The 17,203-nt window shown below is 37.2% G+C and overlaps 1 protein-coding gene across 3 annotated transcripts in view; it reads left to right on the forward strand.

The window, feature by feature from the left end:
- Positions 1-17,203, forward strand: part of CTNNA1 (catenin alpha 1) — a 171,328-nt gene that overhangs the window by 22,906 nt on the left and 131,219 nt on the right. For all 3 annotated transcript variants that reach the window (XM_043912890.1, XM_043912891.1, XM_043912892.1), the window contains exon 3: positions 960-1,155. In XM_043912890.1, coding sequence (XP_043768825.1) covers positions 960-1,155 — 196 coding nt within the window. The remainder of the gene's footprint in view (positions 1-959; positions 1,156-17,203) is intronic.

The following is a 17,203-nucleotide window of genomic DNA, read 5'->3' on the forward strand; positions in this document are numbered from 1 at the left end:
AATGAGACAGTTTGGCTCCACTAATAATTAAATATTTATGTGTGGGTTCATTTAGCCTTTTAGAAATATATTTGTTGCCATTTTCTTCAGTCTTGATTGGCAGTAATAGGGGCTAGCGGTATGCAGTGCATACCACTTAATACTTAAAAGTATTTCTAAGAAAGATAGGATGTGGAACCTTGACTATTAAGTCTGTTCATCTCGCTTAATACACCTTTTGTTGTCCAGGATCAGTTAGAAGATCGTTTAATTTGAGAGCGTAGGTTTGGTATGTTCTGTTACAAATACAGATATCACAATGTGATGACATTTCATTAAACTGTTAGCAACTTGCTGTGCACGTGTAGTGTTTTGGCACATTTTGGCACGTGTATGTGTCTGTGTCTGAGTGTGAGGGAGACAGACATTGTACTTGAGCACGAAAATGAGAGGTAGTGGCATGGTTGCAGTCACCATCTGCAGTGATTTTGGAACTCAAGAAAATAAATATTTTAAATATAAATAAATATATTTTAAGTATAAATATGAAATAAATATTTTTAAATATAAATAAATTATTTTCTTGGGCTCCAAAATTCATTGTTAACCTCTTTCTAAACTTCTTGATGACATAATAGAGACGTGTAGTTTGTTTGTTGTTAGTTTTTAATCTGTAAAATGAAGCTTAAAAGCCTAATGATCATGTTTGAGAAATTAAAATATTCATTATATTTCTTAACTTACATATTGAGATAGCTAAATTATTTTGGAAACTAAATATGGAGTATCATTGCTGAATATTTTAAATATGGAGAGAATTTTATCTTATTTGTTAATACTTACTAGACTCTCATAAATGTGATGTTTCATTTTACTATGAGTAATTTATTCTTGCTATCTGTAAAGATGTTACTCTTTGTGTTTTTCTTTCTTTTAATTTTAGTTGGCTATGGTTTAATTTTCAAAATTGAAACTTTTAGGTTACAACCTTGGTAAACACCAATAGCAAGGGGCCCTCTAATAAGAAGAGAGGTCGTTCTAAGAAGGCCCATGTTTTGGCTGCATCTGTTGAACAAGCAACTGAGAATTTCTTGGAGAAGGGGGATAAAATTGCAAAGGAGAGTCAGTTTCTCAAGGAGGAGCTTGTGGCTGCTGTAGAAGATGTTCGAAAACAAGGTAGGTCAATGCCACTTTTCACATGGAGAGAGTCAGGTTTTTCTAGAAAAATAATCCTTGAAGGTGACTTTGCGGTCAGTATTTTCTTTCTTATATGTTGCCAGTTGCTCAGGTAACTACGAATATTCACGTATTGGAAATGTGTTAAGTTGTACTGGCTTAAGATTTAATTAGGAGTGATTAACAAAGGAACATCATTTTTGGAGAATCTGAATCCAATTCTCTTCAGTGTTCCAAGTAATAGTTGTAGGAATGTTGTAGCACAATTTGATGGGAAATATATGTGGCAGAAGTTCATCTTTTATCCTGTGTAATATATGTTAGTGTGTGCTAAAGATAAAAGGATGATAAAATAGAAAAATGTTGAGCAATTCTGAAAATAACCTAGACGGTGTCTCTTTCTGTCAGACTGATAGGTTAAATCAGCCATGCATATTTGCACTGACTTGAGATTAAAATAATTTAAATATGAGCCTAAAGGAAACATGTTTTGGGAAACTCAGAAGTAATAAGAAGTGAAATGGTAACCCACAGCTTACCAATGGTTACTGTTAGAAAAACTGCCATCAAAAAAAAAAAAGAAAAACTGCCATCACTGTGATGCAATAATCATGATAAGAGGACTTTATTTTCTTAAATTATTTTATATTGGAGCATAGTTGATTAACAGTGTTAGCTTCATGTGTACAGCAAAATTATTCAATTATACATGTATCGTTTTTTAAAAATTCTTTTTCCATTTAGGTTATTACAGAATATTGAACAGAGCTCCCTGTGCTATATAGTAGGTCGTTTTTGCTTATCTAGATAAGAGGACTTTAAATCTGAAAGAATAACTTCTTGAAACCTGTAGTTTTTTGTTAAACTTCTTCTGGTCCAGCAGGAGGACTTCAACAAAAACATAGGTTTTTTTTTTTTTTTAAGGACTGTTGGCTGTCAGCTAAGGTGAACTGACTTACATGTTCTATGCATGTGCTCTACTGGCCTTTGGGAGAGCCTCAGTAGCCCTCTGGCTGACAGCAGTATGCATAGTCCAGTGGAGTCTTAGGTCAAATTCATCCCTGTGACAGTACCCAAAAAGGGCAAGGCATTAAATGGAGATGCTATCTCCTGTTGTTCTGAGTTTGTGAATAAATATTTCTAATACTAAAAATGGTGAGATTACTTAAGTTCCATAATCCTAGCTGAGTGGGTGTGTTAGTTTTCTCTGGCTGCCATAGTAAATGACTACTAACTTGTTAATTTAGAACAACATTTTTTTTTTTTTTTTTGGCGTTCTGGAGTCTAGATAGCTGAAATCAAGGTGTCAGCAGGATTCATTCTTTCTCGGGGCCTTAGACAAAGACTATTCCATGTTCTTTCCTAGCTTCTGCTTGTTGCTAGCAATCCTTGGTATTCCTTGACAGGTAGACAGGTCCCTCCAGTATCTGGCTTTTTTTTCACCTGGTATTCTCCATGTATCTGTGTTGCCAAGTTCCCTCTTATGAGGATGTTAGTCATTGAATTATGGTCCACGCTAATCCAGGATGACCTCATCTTAATTTGGTTATATCTACAAGGACCCTATATCTAAATAAGGCCACATTCACAGGTTCTGGGAGGATCTAAATTTTGGGGGTGATACTCTTCAACCTGGCAGAGTGAATTTTGAATGAATTTAAAGTGATTTAATTGTCTGATTCAGGACCATTTTTGAGCTTTTTGTTGAGGAAATCAGGATGACTTTTATTTCTCTGCCCTCTATGAGAAAGTTTTGCTTCCTTGGTCTTCTTGCTTCCCATATTGAAACAGTATTAACAGGTGAATTTGGTTAAGTGTTCATGGGTCTACAAAGACATTTATTTTCAAAATAAGTTGAATTGTAACAAATAACTTTTTTCCCCTACTATATATGTTCTTTGTTCCAGAAGTTACTCTGATACACATCTGTTGCAATTGTGATATAATACACCCTCCTAAGTACAACCCCACTCCTCCCAATTGTGAATGCGTATCTAAACTTCAGTTTCTGTTATTTTTGTTTGTATCTGAGAAAATTTTTTTATGTGGCACTGAATCATAAATGCTTATCTGTTCCGGGACAGCTTTGCAATTATTTTTGATGTGTTCATGATCTAGTCGCCATAATTTTCCTTCTCTTTGCAGGAAAACAAAACAGAACTAAAACTAAAGCAAATGTATAACTGCCTCCCATCATTGTTACTGTGTCAGATGTGAAAAGCTGAAGTGCTTTGCCTTTCTTCTGTTGGCTTACTTTTTTCTTTGGTGAATGTTAACAAATAGTGATGCAGTCTCTCTCTTGTGACAAATAGAACAAAATACATGGTATGATAATGGTTAAGCACAGATTCTTGAGTCAGCCGAACCTTGTAGGTTATGTTGTTGAAGCTATTTACTCATTTGAAACCCTGAAGTGATGTTTATATGTGAAGATTCTTTAACACCTTTTCCTTTAAAAATGAGACCTAACTTTTATTTTCTTGAATATGTGTTGTACTTAGAGACTCTTACTTAGTTCTATAAAGAATAGAATATGGTGTGGAAGTTACACTATCTACTTTCGAAGCAAAGTCATAAGGAGAATGTTGTGTTTTCCTATCTCTTTCTCATGGATTATTGACTCTGGGGGAAGCTGGCTAGATTATGAGGACACTCAGGAGGTCTTGTGGAGAGGATCTGATGTTTCTTGTACCAGTTTACCAAGTATGTAACCAGGCCTCCTTGGAAGATCATCCAACTACAGTTAAGTTTCAGATGATGGCAGCCCCAGCCAACCCTGAATTCCTGACCCACAGAAAACTTGGTGAGATAATGTTTAAAATACTTATTTGGGGGTAATTTATTGTGCAGGAATATATAATTAATACAAAAACCTCTCCCAGGCCTGCTTTCAGCAGTCCTGAGCACTTATGGAAAACTCTGACCTAACTGCTCTGAATTTTACTGGTATATAAAATATAGAGTAATTATGATTTATCAAGAACTCCATAGTGGATTGACTAATGAAGTAGAGTTCTTTGCATTTCAAGTCTGTTGCTTATCCATTGGAACATCCTTTAATTGCTAAAGGATGCATAAAAAGATGTTTTTGATCTGAGTCAGTGTGGGCTACTTTCATCCAGTACAAGTTGGCCTTTTTTTTTTTTTTCCCCATAAAGGGCCAAGTAGTAAGGATTTTAGACCTTATTGGCGATAAGGTTTCTCTTAACACTATTGAGTTCAGCAGTTGTGTTGGGAAAGCAGCTATTCAGTGTAAAAACAAATGGGCATGGCTTTGTTCCAGTAAAACTGATTTATGAAAACAGTGGATTGGCTAGATTATGGCCCACAGGCCATAGTTAGCTGATATCTGATCTCCGGTTAAAGATGTGAGCTTACTGTCTCGAATAAATAGTTGATTTAGGTTCTTATTTATAATGCTTTTGAGCCAAAAATTGAACCTTCTATATCTTTTGAGCTTGTATAAGCCCTTTCTGTGCAATCATTAATAATCAGAGACTTGAATGTATGCAGTTTTTCAGCATCACTTAATTTTCTTTTTGTATTTGCCTCTGATTACATGAATAATAAACACAAACATTTGTAAGGACACTAAAACCTTATCATAACACTGTCAGTGGGTGAAACATACACATACATAAATGTAGGGTTGCTTTACCTCAAGACCAGGTGAGTCTCCTATGGTGGATGGGAGCCAGTTATCAATTGCATGGCCTCAAAACCCCTGTGAAACAGGGGTTTTGTTGTACTGCTTGTCAGCCCAAATTAGTTGTTAACTGCCTGATATGGGCTGAAGCTTACATGTGTCTCTTAGAGATGTGTTTTTGGGGACCCTGCCCACCCCCACATTTCCCACTCTGATTAGGTCATTCTTACCTTTACACTTTTTCTTCCTAGCTCTTGGCACAGTGATAGTTAAATAGCTGGTTATCTTCCCCTCTTAGGCTCCAGCAGCATAGGCTCTGTGATGGTCTGACAACTGTTTTCTGAGGCAGCTATCGTGGTGCCTGTCTATGATAGGCACTTAAATGTTTGAGGAAGGTAATTGACTATGTTCTCCAAGAAGTGTGTGAGAAAAGGTATTTCTTAAAAATTAAGATGTTTTTGCCCCAGTGCCAAATGTAAGTACGGGGATGCTGGTGGAGAATCTTACCTTTAAAAAAAAAAAAAAAGATAATTCATTTAACATAAAATTCACCATTTTAAAATGTATATAATTTAGTGGTTTTTAGTATATTCACGGAATTGTGCAGCTTCACCATTATTTAATTCCAGAACATTTTCATCACTCCCAAAATAAATCTCATACCCATTAACAGCCTTTCCTTATACATACATACTTTAACAATACCTGTGTGTTGCAAAGAGTATCTAAAAGTATTTCATGGATACTTGAATAGGGCTCTGATAAGAAAAAGAGGGCTCTTAACTGGTTAGGGGACATCCAAGAGGCAGAGATGGGAAAGCCTAATTGACACTTGTTTGAAAAGGGGGGAGGCATTTAAAAAGGAGGACCAGTGATGATAGTAATAAATAGGAAGTTAAGTGATGAGGAATGGTTTCTACTAGAACAGTGCTTTTTAATCCATTAGCTACAATTTACAGTATATCTCAAAGGCCAAGAACAGAGACTTGCTGCTGCATCAGTAACTTCTTTCCTACAGCTCATGGGCATTTCTGGGTGAATGAGGGAGAAGGTCCCAAGAGTCTTAGGTGCACCTTTATGTATTCTTATATCCTCACATGGCTTCTAAAGATACTCTTCTCAGCAAAGGGGCAGATGATTGGTGCACTGCAGGTTCACAACAGTGGATTTCCTGGGGAGAAGCTTGCGTTAGGCCAGAGTGGGGAAAGGGCTTGGTGACCATGTGCGGTCTCTTCGTGAAGAGAGACCGTCTTGGGGAATTCCCTGGAGGTTCATTGGTTAGGACTCTGTGCTTCCACTGGAAGGGGCCTGGGTTTGATTCCTGGTCAAGAAACTAAGATTGAGCATGTAGTGCAGAGTGGCTAAAATAATTTTAAAAAAGGAGAGAGAGACTGTCTTCTATCAGACAGGAGGGTGTTTTTACTGTTTTTTTTTGTCTCAGAGCTTATAATCAGGACATACAGACATAAATAATTAATAGCATGAGTAGCATGCAAAGAATGGAATGGAATAGGAAGGTACGCATGAGATTAGAAAAGCTTCCTGAAGGTGTACTGGATCTTGAAAGGTAAAAGAAGGGAGGGAGAATCAGGTAAGAAAAGCAGCAGACAAAGCAAGATGTGCACGGGGAACAGTGAAGGCTCTGACTGGAGAGGAGTGCTGGGAGGAGAGGTTGGATACAAAAGAGCTTGGAGTTAGATTTTAGAGGGTGACTTAGAATGTCAAGTGAAGAAGGACGCACTATCAGGGAAATGATTCTGAGTTAGTTCTGTGGCTGGAATAGGTCTCCCAGGTTCAGGTTCCCATATACTTAAATGTATCTAGTGACACAGGACTTGCACCTCTGGAAGCAGCTTTTTCCAACATTGCTTTGTGTTTATTTTTAACGCCTTTTTCTTCTTAAATTAAACTGAAATATGTCTCCTTAACTTTGTTCCTGTTTTAAGAAGTTGTACCATCTGGATAACATGGAATATGAAAAGAAGTGGTGTTTAGGGGAGATTAGTTTCCCAGGTGTGTACAGGAAGCCTTAAGGGGGTTGGGGGAGAGCCTGGAGGCTGGACTAACAGTCAGGAAACCATTGGGGTCGTGGGAGGTGAGATGGTGCTGTTAAGGAAGGGACTGCTGCAGCAGATCCTGGAGAGGGAGAATTGGCCAGTTGTCATGCGGTCACGCGGTTGCCAGGAGTTGGACACGACTTAGCAACTGAGCACACACGCGTGCATGCAGTTTTACTGCCAGCTTGGCCTGTCTACATGGCTGCTCCTTATAGATAAAGCTGAGGGACCTGGTATGTGAAAAATTAAAATGCCTTCCTCAGACATGAATCACTTAGGGTATATATTGAGGCAGTGAGAGCTACTAAAAACTCCAGGTGAATTACCTGACATTAGCATACTCTCATTAAGTTAGAGCCACTCTGAGATCCTGCCGTGCGGTCTTCTGTCAGATTAAAAATTCTGTTACATTGTTTACTTCAGTGTTTATTTACACTAATAAAAAGTTAAGTAACAGATTTTTTTTTTTAAAGCTTTTAATTTTGATTAACGAAGTGAAGTGAAGTCACTCAGTCGTGTCCAACTCTGCAATCCCATGGACTATAGCCTACCAGGATCCTCTGTCCATGGGATTTTCCATGCAAGAGTACTGGAGTGGGTTGCTATTTCCTCCTCCAGGGGATCTTCCTGACCCAGGGATCGAAGCTGGGTCTCCTGCATTGTAGGCAGACACTTCTGTCTGAGCCACCAAGGAAGTATTTTGATTAATAGGGAGTTGCAAATATAGAGTAGTCCAGTATACCATTTACCCATTTTCCCCCAATGGTTACATTTTACGGAACTGTAGTACTATATCAGCAGCAGGAAATTGACATTGGCACAGCAGTTCTCTAGTTTTAACCTATGAAGATTTGTACAACCACCTCTGCAAGCAAGATTCACAACTATTCCATCACCACAAAGCTCTCCCTCTTGATACCTGTTAAAATCATACCCATGTTGCTTACATTCTCCATCATCCCTCACCCTTGGCATCTAATCTGTCTCCATCTCTTAATTCTGTCATTTCAAGAATATTGTATAAATGGAATGATATACAATGTATGATCTTTTGAGATTGGCTCTCCCCACACCCCACCCCCCCAACACACACACACAACTCAACATGCTGCCCTTGAGAGCCCTCCAGTTGGTGTATCAATAGTTTGTAGCTTTTTAATTACAAGGAGGTATACTGTGAGTACTCCATGATTTGGATGTAGCCTGTCTTTTCATTCTCTTAACAGATCTAAGTTTTAAATAGCATACTAAGTTTTTAATTTTGGTGAAGTCCAATTTATTGATTCCCCTCTCCCAATGTATGGATCATACTTTTGGTGTCATGTCTAAGAGTTCTTTAACAAGCTTTATTTAGCTCATGAAGATTTTCTCCTATTTTCTTTTAGAAATTCTATGTTTTACTTTTAACTCTTGGGCTCATTTTGGATTATTTTTGTATGGCACGTGAGGTTTAGGTTGAATTCTTTTTTCCTTTGTGAACATCTAGTTTTTCCAGTATCGTTTGTTGAAAAGACTGCTTTATTGAGTTGCGCACCCTGTTAGAAATCAGTCAGCTGGGGAAAAAATTCAGTCAAGCTGTACTTGGGTGGGATTATTTCTGGGTTCTCTATTTTGTTCTATTATCTATGTGTCTGTCCCTCAGCCAATGCTCACAGTCTTTATTGCTGTGGTTATGAGTCTCAAAATTGGGTTGAGTGATTTCTCCCTCTTTATTTTTTTTCCAAATTGTTTTAGCTATTCTAGTTTTTTTTTTTTCTTTTGCTTTTCCCCATAAATCTTAGATAATCCTGTCTATAGAAAATCTGGGATTTTGATAGGGATTACATCACACTTTGGGGAGAGTCGACATTTTTACTGTTGAGTCTTTTATGAACAAAATACATTTTTGTCTATTTACATCTTTTTAAAATTTCTTTCATTGGTGTTTAGCACCATGTATATATACAATACATATATCCTCTATATTTTATTAGATTTACATTTTGGGGGAGTTATTATAGTCTTTATTTAGTTTTGTGTTTCTTTTTAATTCCTTGGCTACATATATACCTTTTATTTCTAGCTTATACCATTTTACTGTTTTCTTTTAAAAATTTTAAACTAATTACAGGCATTTTTTTTATGATTTAGTATAACCTTGGTATTTATAATCTTTAAAACTATATACTTTCTATTGTATCATTTCCCTATTATTGGACTTAGTTATTTTTATGTTTTTGATATAAAAATGCTGTCGTAAGTGAACACTATACATGTAATGTTTTCCCTTTAAAAAATTTATATCTTTAAGATACATTTCCTGGAATATGAATATAGGGCTCACAGATCTTTTAAAAAAACATTAAGAGTATATAAAGAAAGCTGAGCGCCAAAGAATTGATGCTTTTGAACTGTGGTGTTGGAGACTCTTGAGAGGCCCTTTGACAGCAAGGAGATCCAACCAGTCCATCCTAAAGGGAAATCAGTCCTGAATATTCATTGGAAGGACTGATGCTGAAGCTCCAGTACTTTGGCCCCTTGATGCAAAGAGCTGACTCATTTGAAAAGACCCTGATGCTGGGAAAGATTGAAGGCGGGAGGAGAAGGAGTTGACAGAGGATGAGATGGTTGGATGGCATCACTGACATGATGGACATGAGTTTGAGTAGGTTCTGGGAGTTGGTGATGGATAGGGAAGCCTGGTGTGCTGCAGTCCATGGAGTCGGACTGCAAAGAGTCGGACACGACTGAGCAACTGAACTGAACTGATGAGTGTATATTTATATCATATATAGCAAAGAATATAGATTGGTGTACAGTTTGAAGGAATTTACAATATATGTGTACTCATCTAACTACCATTCAGAGAGTTTCCTCAGGGACATAGATTTTAGGACTTTAAAATGTAGTCCTAAATTGTTCTCTAATAGGGCTTCCTAGGTGGCACTAGTGGTAAAGAACCTACCCACCAATGCAGGAGACATGGGTTCGATCCCTGGTCGGAAAGATCCCCTGGAGGAGGCCATGGCAACCCACTCCAGTATTCTTGAATCCCATAGACAGAGGAGCCTGGTAGGTAGGCTACAGTTCATAGGGCCACAAAGAGTCAGACTCAACTGAAGCGACTTAGCATAGCACAGCACATACGGGGTTATATCTGTCTGTCTTGCTTAATATTATATAACCTCACCAATTACAAGATACAGAAACTCAACTCAAACTTGTTTAAACAAAAAGGGAGTTTTGAGGTCTTTGTTGTTGTTGAGTTGCTAAGTCGTGTCTGACTCTTTGCGACACCATGGACTGTAGCCCTCCAGGCTCCTCTGTCCATGCAGTTTCCCAGGCAAGAATACTGGAGTGGGTTGCCATTTCCTTCTCTAGGGGATCTTCTGACCCAGGGATTGAACCTGTGTCTCTTGGTTGGCAGGTGGATTCTTTACCGCTGAGCCACCTGGGAAATTCTTACGAGTTTTAGTTTGGGAATTCCCAGAGTAGATCCAGAGTTCAAGCACAGCCAGATGTGACTGACTGAAAGGATGCATGACTTTCTTCATCATTTGCCTCCTTGTGTTTACCTCTATTTCCATATATACATATTGGATAAGATGCCCACCTCTAGTTTGAAGTGGTCATACTAGTTTTTTCATCTCAGCAGATAAAACTTTTCTTAGTGTTTATATCTTAGTCATTAGCTTTGCTTTGGTCGTGCTCGGCACTGAAACACTTCTACTGCCAAAGGAGATTGTTTAGCCGGTGTGGGTCACATGTTCACCCCAGGGCACAAGGAATGGGGGAGCTCCCCTTTCTCCAGAGGAATGCGGAATATGATGTTAATAATATGATGTTTAATGAAAGCAAATTATCCTTCTTGACAAGTAATGGGATAGTTCATTAATATTTTTTGCTGTCTTTAGAGGTGTAATATGCTACTTTCTTTTTAAAAATTCGCATTATTTGCAGTAATTGATGTTGACCATTTCTTTGTGTTTATGAATATATTGAAACATGATGGTGCTTGTGAGAGTCTTTAGGGCAGTGGTAAGTATTTATAAATAATAGTGCTGCTTTGCAGATTTGTTGAATCCCTGTTATTTTTCTTACTGACTTGCATTCTGCCAAGTTTTCAAAAATTGAGACTTGGCTTATTGGCCTGGAGATGCTAATCTTCTAGGTTTCTCATTGCTAGTATATTGGTATGCAGAGGTAGCATTAACTTGGAGTTGAGAATCAAGACATGATTGTGTCTGTCTGTAATGATATTAATGGTGGGACCTGATTTATGGTAGTCCTTGAAAAGGTGGTTGAGTTCTGTTGAATAGAGCAAAGACTGCAGCTAAATCCATGGCTCTTACTGCCTCTCAGACTGTTTGCTTTGATTTTTGTTCTATGACTGCCTTGCTACTAACTACACCCAGTCACCTCTCATGTATGTGCTATTATTTACATGGTGAACAACATGAAAATATCTAGATAATTCACTGCAATAATCCTCGCCAATATTTGAAATTTCGAGATTTATTTTCTCTAATATTGGAAAAACATTTAATAGTAACACCTTCATACCCCTTCTCTCTAAATGGATAGAAGGTGAAAATAAGTAAACTTTTTTTACTAAATGTCCTTGTCCAGTAAACAGAAAGCAAACATTTTGATGTTTGGCTTATAGTTTTCCACCTTTCATGTCTGTTTATGTCAAGCAGTATTTGTGTTAAGATTTTTTGGGAGGCTTTTCCAGTTCTGGTTTTGAGATCATTATTCCTTTTCAGGTAAACTTTGATTATAATGCAAGCCCATTGTCCTTGAGTAGAAGGACTTCAGCTTATGAGAACAGTCAGTGTTGTTCAGTACTTAGTTGCAGTTTTGTTACAGGAACTTTCTTTTCTGTAGAAAGTGTCTTGTCACTTAGAGCAAGAAAGCAGTGTTTATTGGTCTTCTAAAACAATAGTTAAAGCTATTGCGTTTACCAGCTTCTTGTGATCTTAGCAGTTATAGTTCATTGGTGACGTGGACTTGTTCCACAAATGTCTTCTTAGCTTTTTTAAATCTTGAAAGTACAGAATTACTTGATAAAACTGTCTTTTAAGGACATTGTCATAAAGAAGGGATAGGCAGTGAGGGTTTAAATTGCTATTAAGAGACATTCTTTTATTTACCATAGTAATTATGTAGTGAAATTGAGGACAGAGAGGCCTTCTTCCTTGTTATGTGTGTGAATGATTTGTATAAAGGGAGAAAATGATATCTACATATGGAGAAATGTGTGTGCACCCACAGGTATATGTGTGATTGTACATGTTTGTGTGTGTGTGTGTGTGTTTATTTTATTGTAAATCTTGGCAAGGCAGTTTTAGGGAAAATAATGATGCATTTTATTCCTGACAAAGAATATTGAGCCCAAGCTGTCAGGCTCTTGAGGCATAATTTTCTCCCTGGCAACTGACTAGAGTCAGATTGAAGGAGGTGAAAATTGGTCTCCTGTCCAGTGCAGATGTTGACAGCTTTAGACTGATGTACCCACATCTAATATAGGCAGCCTGCAAGATAGATGTTAAAAGGCAGATGTGATCAGGACAAAGCAGCTGCCAGTGACTGTTTCGAGTAGGATTTGAGAGATAGACAGGAGACAGAGTGAAGTGTGGGCTTGCTAAGTTCATGATGTGAAGACTTGAAACATAGCTTCCAGGAGCTTTGTGTGGGTGTGTGAGAGAGACTGCATTTTAATTTGCCTGGTGCTGTTAGTGTGGTTTTATTCAGGTTGGAATCATGAGCTGGATCTTATACATGGGCTCTTTAATTTTTCACAGGAGAAAAATGACAAGTATTCCTACCCTGGAATATTAAGTACAGGCTTCAAAAAGTGTTAATGATGCTATGGAAGTGCAATAGCAGAGAAACATTTAACATTTTGAAAAAGATTAAGTTAATTAGGTTTCCGGATTAGTGTAATCACTTTCTTCATTAAACTTAACAAGAAATCAGCTGATTTTTCACATACTCTTGCTTTAAGTTCTGCCTTCTCATTTGTTATCCTTCCTTTTCCCCTTGCTATCTCAGTAGATTTTTCATCCTGTTTTCACTGCTTATTTTTGTGGATGTCTCTTTTTGTGTGATCCTGTGATGGCTGTATCTGTTGTTTAAAGGGCTCCCACTCCAATTCCTACCCTTCATATGTTCCTGAGGACTGTGATTAATTTAAAACTTGTTCATTATTGACCCCTGTTCCTCCACTCTATTTAATCCATTTTCTGTTGCTCTTCATTTAACTTGAGCAGGAAAAGCAAAATATAAATTCCAAAAATCATTAACTAGTTGTCATCCAGGTGTTTTATGTCTTAAAGTTGTCTGCTTGACTTAAACTGTAAGTCTTTAGGGTGAAGGCTGTATTTTCTTTCACCTGGGGTGTGTCAGGGATGCTGTCCACTTCTGGATCACTATCCTTGTGTGAGCATATGCTACTTTGCAGAGACTTGGGTTCCGGTGTAGCCATCTTGAGAGTGAGGAAAGGAGAATGAAGTTATTAAATTCTAGTGTTTCCTGTCATTTTGAAATTGCTCCTCCCTTTTTTTAAAGTCTTGTTAAACTCACAAAAATAATAGTACTGATCAGGATAATGATACTTTTAAGATACAGTGGATAATATTCCTGCCTTAATATATTTGTACAGTGTAGCTGAGGAAGTTAGGTACTGAATTTTTGACTTTGGCCTGACTTCAACCATGATGTAGAAACGTGGTTTCTACTAGTTAATTTCTTAAGAAAGTGATTCCAAGTTGAAATGCATGTTATGCATTTATTTGAATGTGTAATCAGGAAGTAAGTGCCTCTCTTTGGAGTGTTTTTGAATAGCAGCAGGGCACACTTGAATTAGTAAGGAAAATGAGAACATGAATATGTGTGGTACTCTATTTTAATTTTTAAAAAAAATCAATTCTGTCTACTAGAAAAAGTAGAAATTCAAAACTCCTTTTCTCACCCACAGTGGATGGAGAAGGGTGTAGTTTGAGAATTTTTCTAGGTGTTCCCTGAACTGATTCAGATGGACTTACAGTATTTAAATAACATGATGCTAAATATTCTGGGTTGATTTTCTAAAGATAAACAGTTTTGTGGATTAAAAATGGCATCCCAGGAAAGTTCTCTTAAAGCATCTGTCAGAAATTCTTTGAATCATGGTCAGTTTTTCTACAACTATGGAGGTGTTATCCAGGGGTCTGTGGTTTTTGCCAAATATCCCTCATTGATGAATGGAAAGGTGAAGGCGAAGAGGATTAACTGTTTTATTCATGCTCATCTGCGTGTCATAGGGCGTGTGAATTATGACAGATATATTCCACCGTTGGTTCCTTCCGATAAGTACTGTTATAAAATCTGTTTTTCTTTGCAAGTATACTGCCAGTTTGTCTTCATTGATGAGCGTGGAAGATGTCTTACTTTATTACCAGATCATGGAAAATGAATTTAGAAATTTTGAGGACTGGGGGGAAGGGATTGGGACAGGTTGGAAAATGCGTGCTAATCCTTGATTACCTTGAAGTTGGCAAATAATTTTATGAAGACATGGTCCTGTCAATTTATTATTTTATAAAAAGAAAGTTGGTGGAATGATAACAAAGAAATAAAAAACAGTTATCAGTTTTCGGTGAGATCCTTTAATCAGATAAATTTAGAAAATTTGGTATAAAGTAAGTTTATCAGTGGAACTAAAGTGATGAAAAAGTAACTGTCAAGAATTAGGAATCCTGTGATAGGGAGGTTCTAGGTATTCAAATTTAGGGCTGGCTGGTTTTTTTTTTTTTTACCTTCTCCTGTGTTAAAAGGCTCATCTGTTAAGTATAGGGCAGTTTGTAACAGAGTTAACTGTGATGTTGGTTGCTTGCTTTTTTTCCCTATTCTTCCTCTGGATACTCTGTGTAGAACTAAAAAATTCCTTTAGCAAAAGTTAATTTTCTGCAGTTAACGTGTTTTTGATAGAGCAAAAAAAGAAGTAAAAATCAGTTATAGTTTTGTGGTTACCCATAGATGAAGTCAATGGTTAATATTTTGATCTAGACCCTTTCAGTGTAAAAAAAAAAAAATTATATAGCCTTAGTTGTGGTATGTGGGATCTAGTTCCCTGACCAGAAATCAAACCTGGGCCCCATGCATTGGAAGTGCGGAGTCTTAGCCACCAGACCACCAGGGAAGTCTGCATTTTTTTTTGCCACTTTAAATTATTTAGTTTTTTAATTGAAGGATAATTGCTTTATATAATTCTGTGGTTTCCTGCCAAACATCTACAAGAATCAGCAATAGGTACACCCATGTCTTTGATGAATGTATTGACATGGGTAGAATTATGTTTTGCTCAATTTTACCTTTTTCGCTTAATGGATCCTGAACAGCTTTCAGTATCTTTAAGTACTCTACTATAACATAAGTTTTAATGGCTGAATAATACCCTCTATAGAGTAATATGATTTAAAGAGGTTATTTTGAACCAGAAAACTAAAGACTTTAAAATTGTTATGACCAGAGTTTTAGTCACTTTTCAGAAATCTAAAAGGAGTGTGATAAATAGGGCAGTTTTAAAGACTGAGCCTGCCATTGTTAACAAGGATAGTGTGAGATATCTGAGAGGATGAAAAATTTTAGCCAGTTAAAATCATTTTGAAATAAATAGATGAAAGTGACTTGAGCAAGTCATCCAGGAAATTAGTGGGAGAGGGGGAATCAGAATTCCACATATGGTCATGAAATTGATCATGAAATGAATAAATAATTGGAACATGCTTAAGATGATTAATGGCTTTTAACTCTTCTCCTGGATGCTTCTGTTGTTTTAACGCTGAACTGTGTTTGTTGGGCTTCAAAAGCATATTTGGGTGGATATTTTAAAATACCTTTTTTTCTTTTTTTTTTGGATCTGGCAGTTGGTAAAAAAAAATATGCTTTTATAAAATGTTGTATTTAAGAAATGTCTATTAAGGTCTGTATAATAATTGAACTTGTCCTGCAGCAACTCAACAAAAAATAATGACTCTGAGATTGGGGCTGCAAATGGGCCCCTTCTTTATTTTACTCCTTGCTTTTCCATATTTTGGATAAGCTTCTCAAGATAGCTGATTTTACAAAGCTTTTATTTCATAATGAATGCTAATTTTCCTTTCTAGCACTGACACTAGTAGCCATGGGATTTTTTTATACTTCTAAAAAAAGAAATTTTGCATACAGGCTCTTTTGGAGTGTTTTAAGTTACTCTTTTCTAGGAAAACCTGAGTTTTATGTGTCACAAGCATGAATTAAGGATATTTTACATTTTAAAATCATTTGAGGACTTTTTTCTTTAAAAATACATTCATTATAGAAAGTTCAAAAAGAAAACCCCCACAGAGTAGAAAATAATCACCCATCTTGCTATACAACCTGGTGATATACCACCTGTGTTAGTATTTTCAAATATGTTGAAACACCTCCACCATCCCACCCTAATGATGTAAACACATTGTGATTTCTGTTCTTATTGTGCAGTACAGATTCTTGTATATCTGCGATTTAAGATAGAAATTTTAAAAAATTCTTTCATTAATAAAGATACCTGAAATGGGTGAATTATGTAATTTACAGAAGCTAAACCATGTCCCTTTGCTGGACTGGCAAGAGTTCTTTTTTTTTCTGGATCTAAAGGTAGTGAAAGTTCTGGCCAAGGAACTTATTAGAAGTACCCTTCAGTTCAGTTCAGTTCAGTCGCTCGGTCGTGTGTGACTCTTTGCGACCCCATGGACTGCAGCACGCCAGGCCTCCCTGTCCATCATCAGCTCCTGGAGTTTACCCAAACCTTCGTATTATTTTTAGGAGAAATATAACTTTATCTTTTGAGTCTTCTTGGAGAACACTTGAAGGCTTATAGAGATGTTTTCATAGCTAAATTTCTGAGGACTTGGTATCCTCTGCTATGGCATTGTGATTGGAAGCCATTCTTATGGTATGGCATGGGCTTTTGGGGATGAGAAGATGTAAATAGGATATATGAGGAAGATGAAAGATTTTTCCAAACTTGGAGGAACTTCAGATTGGCTTAATTCCCGCCCTACCCCTCACTGGGGGGGTCTCTCCCTCTCTTAATTCTAAAAATCACATGGAAAAGCTAAAACACCCAGCTGTGCATGCGTGCTAAGTCAGTTCAGTCATGTCTGACTCTGTGCAACCCCATGGACTGTAGCCCACCAGGCTCCTCTGTCCATGGGGTTCTCCAGGCAAAGAATACTGGAGTGGGTTGCCATGCCCTTCTCCAGGGGAATCTTCCCGACCCAAGGATTGAACCTGCATCTCTTACATCTCCTGCTTTGGCAGGCAGGTTCTTTACCACTAGCACCACCTGGGAAGCCCC

This window comes from Cervus elaphus, chromosome 9, assembly GCF_910594005.1.
Source record: "Cervus elaphus chromosome 9, mCerEla1.1, whole genome shotgun sequence".
In the NCBI taxonomy this organism is placed as follows: domain Eukaryota; kingdom Metazoa; phylum Chordata; class Mammalia; order Artiodactyla; family Cervidae; genus Cervus; species Cervus elaphus.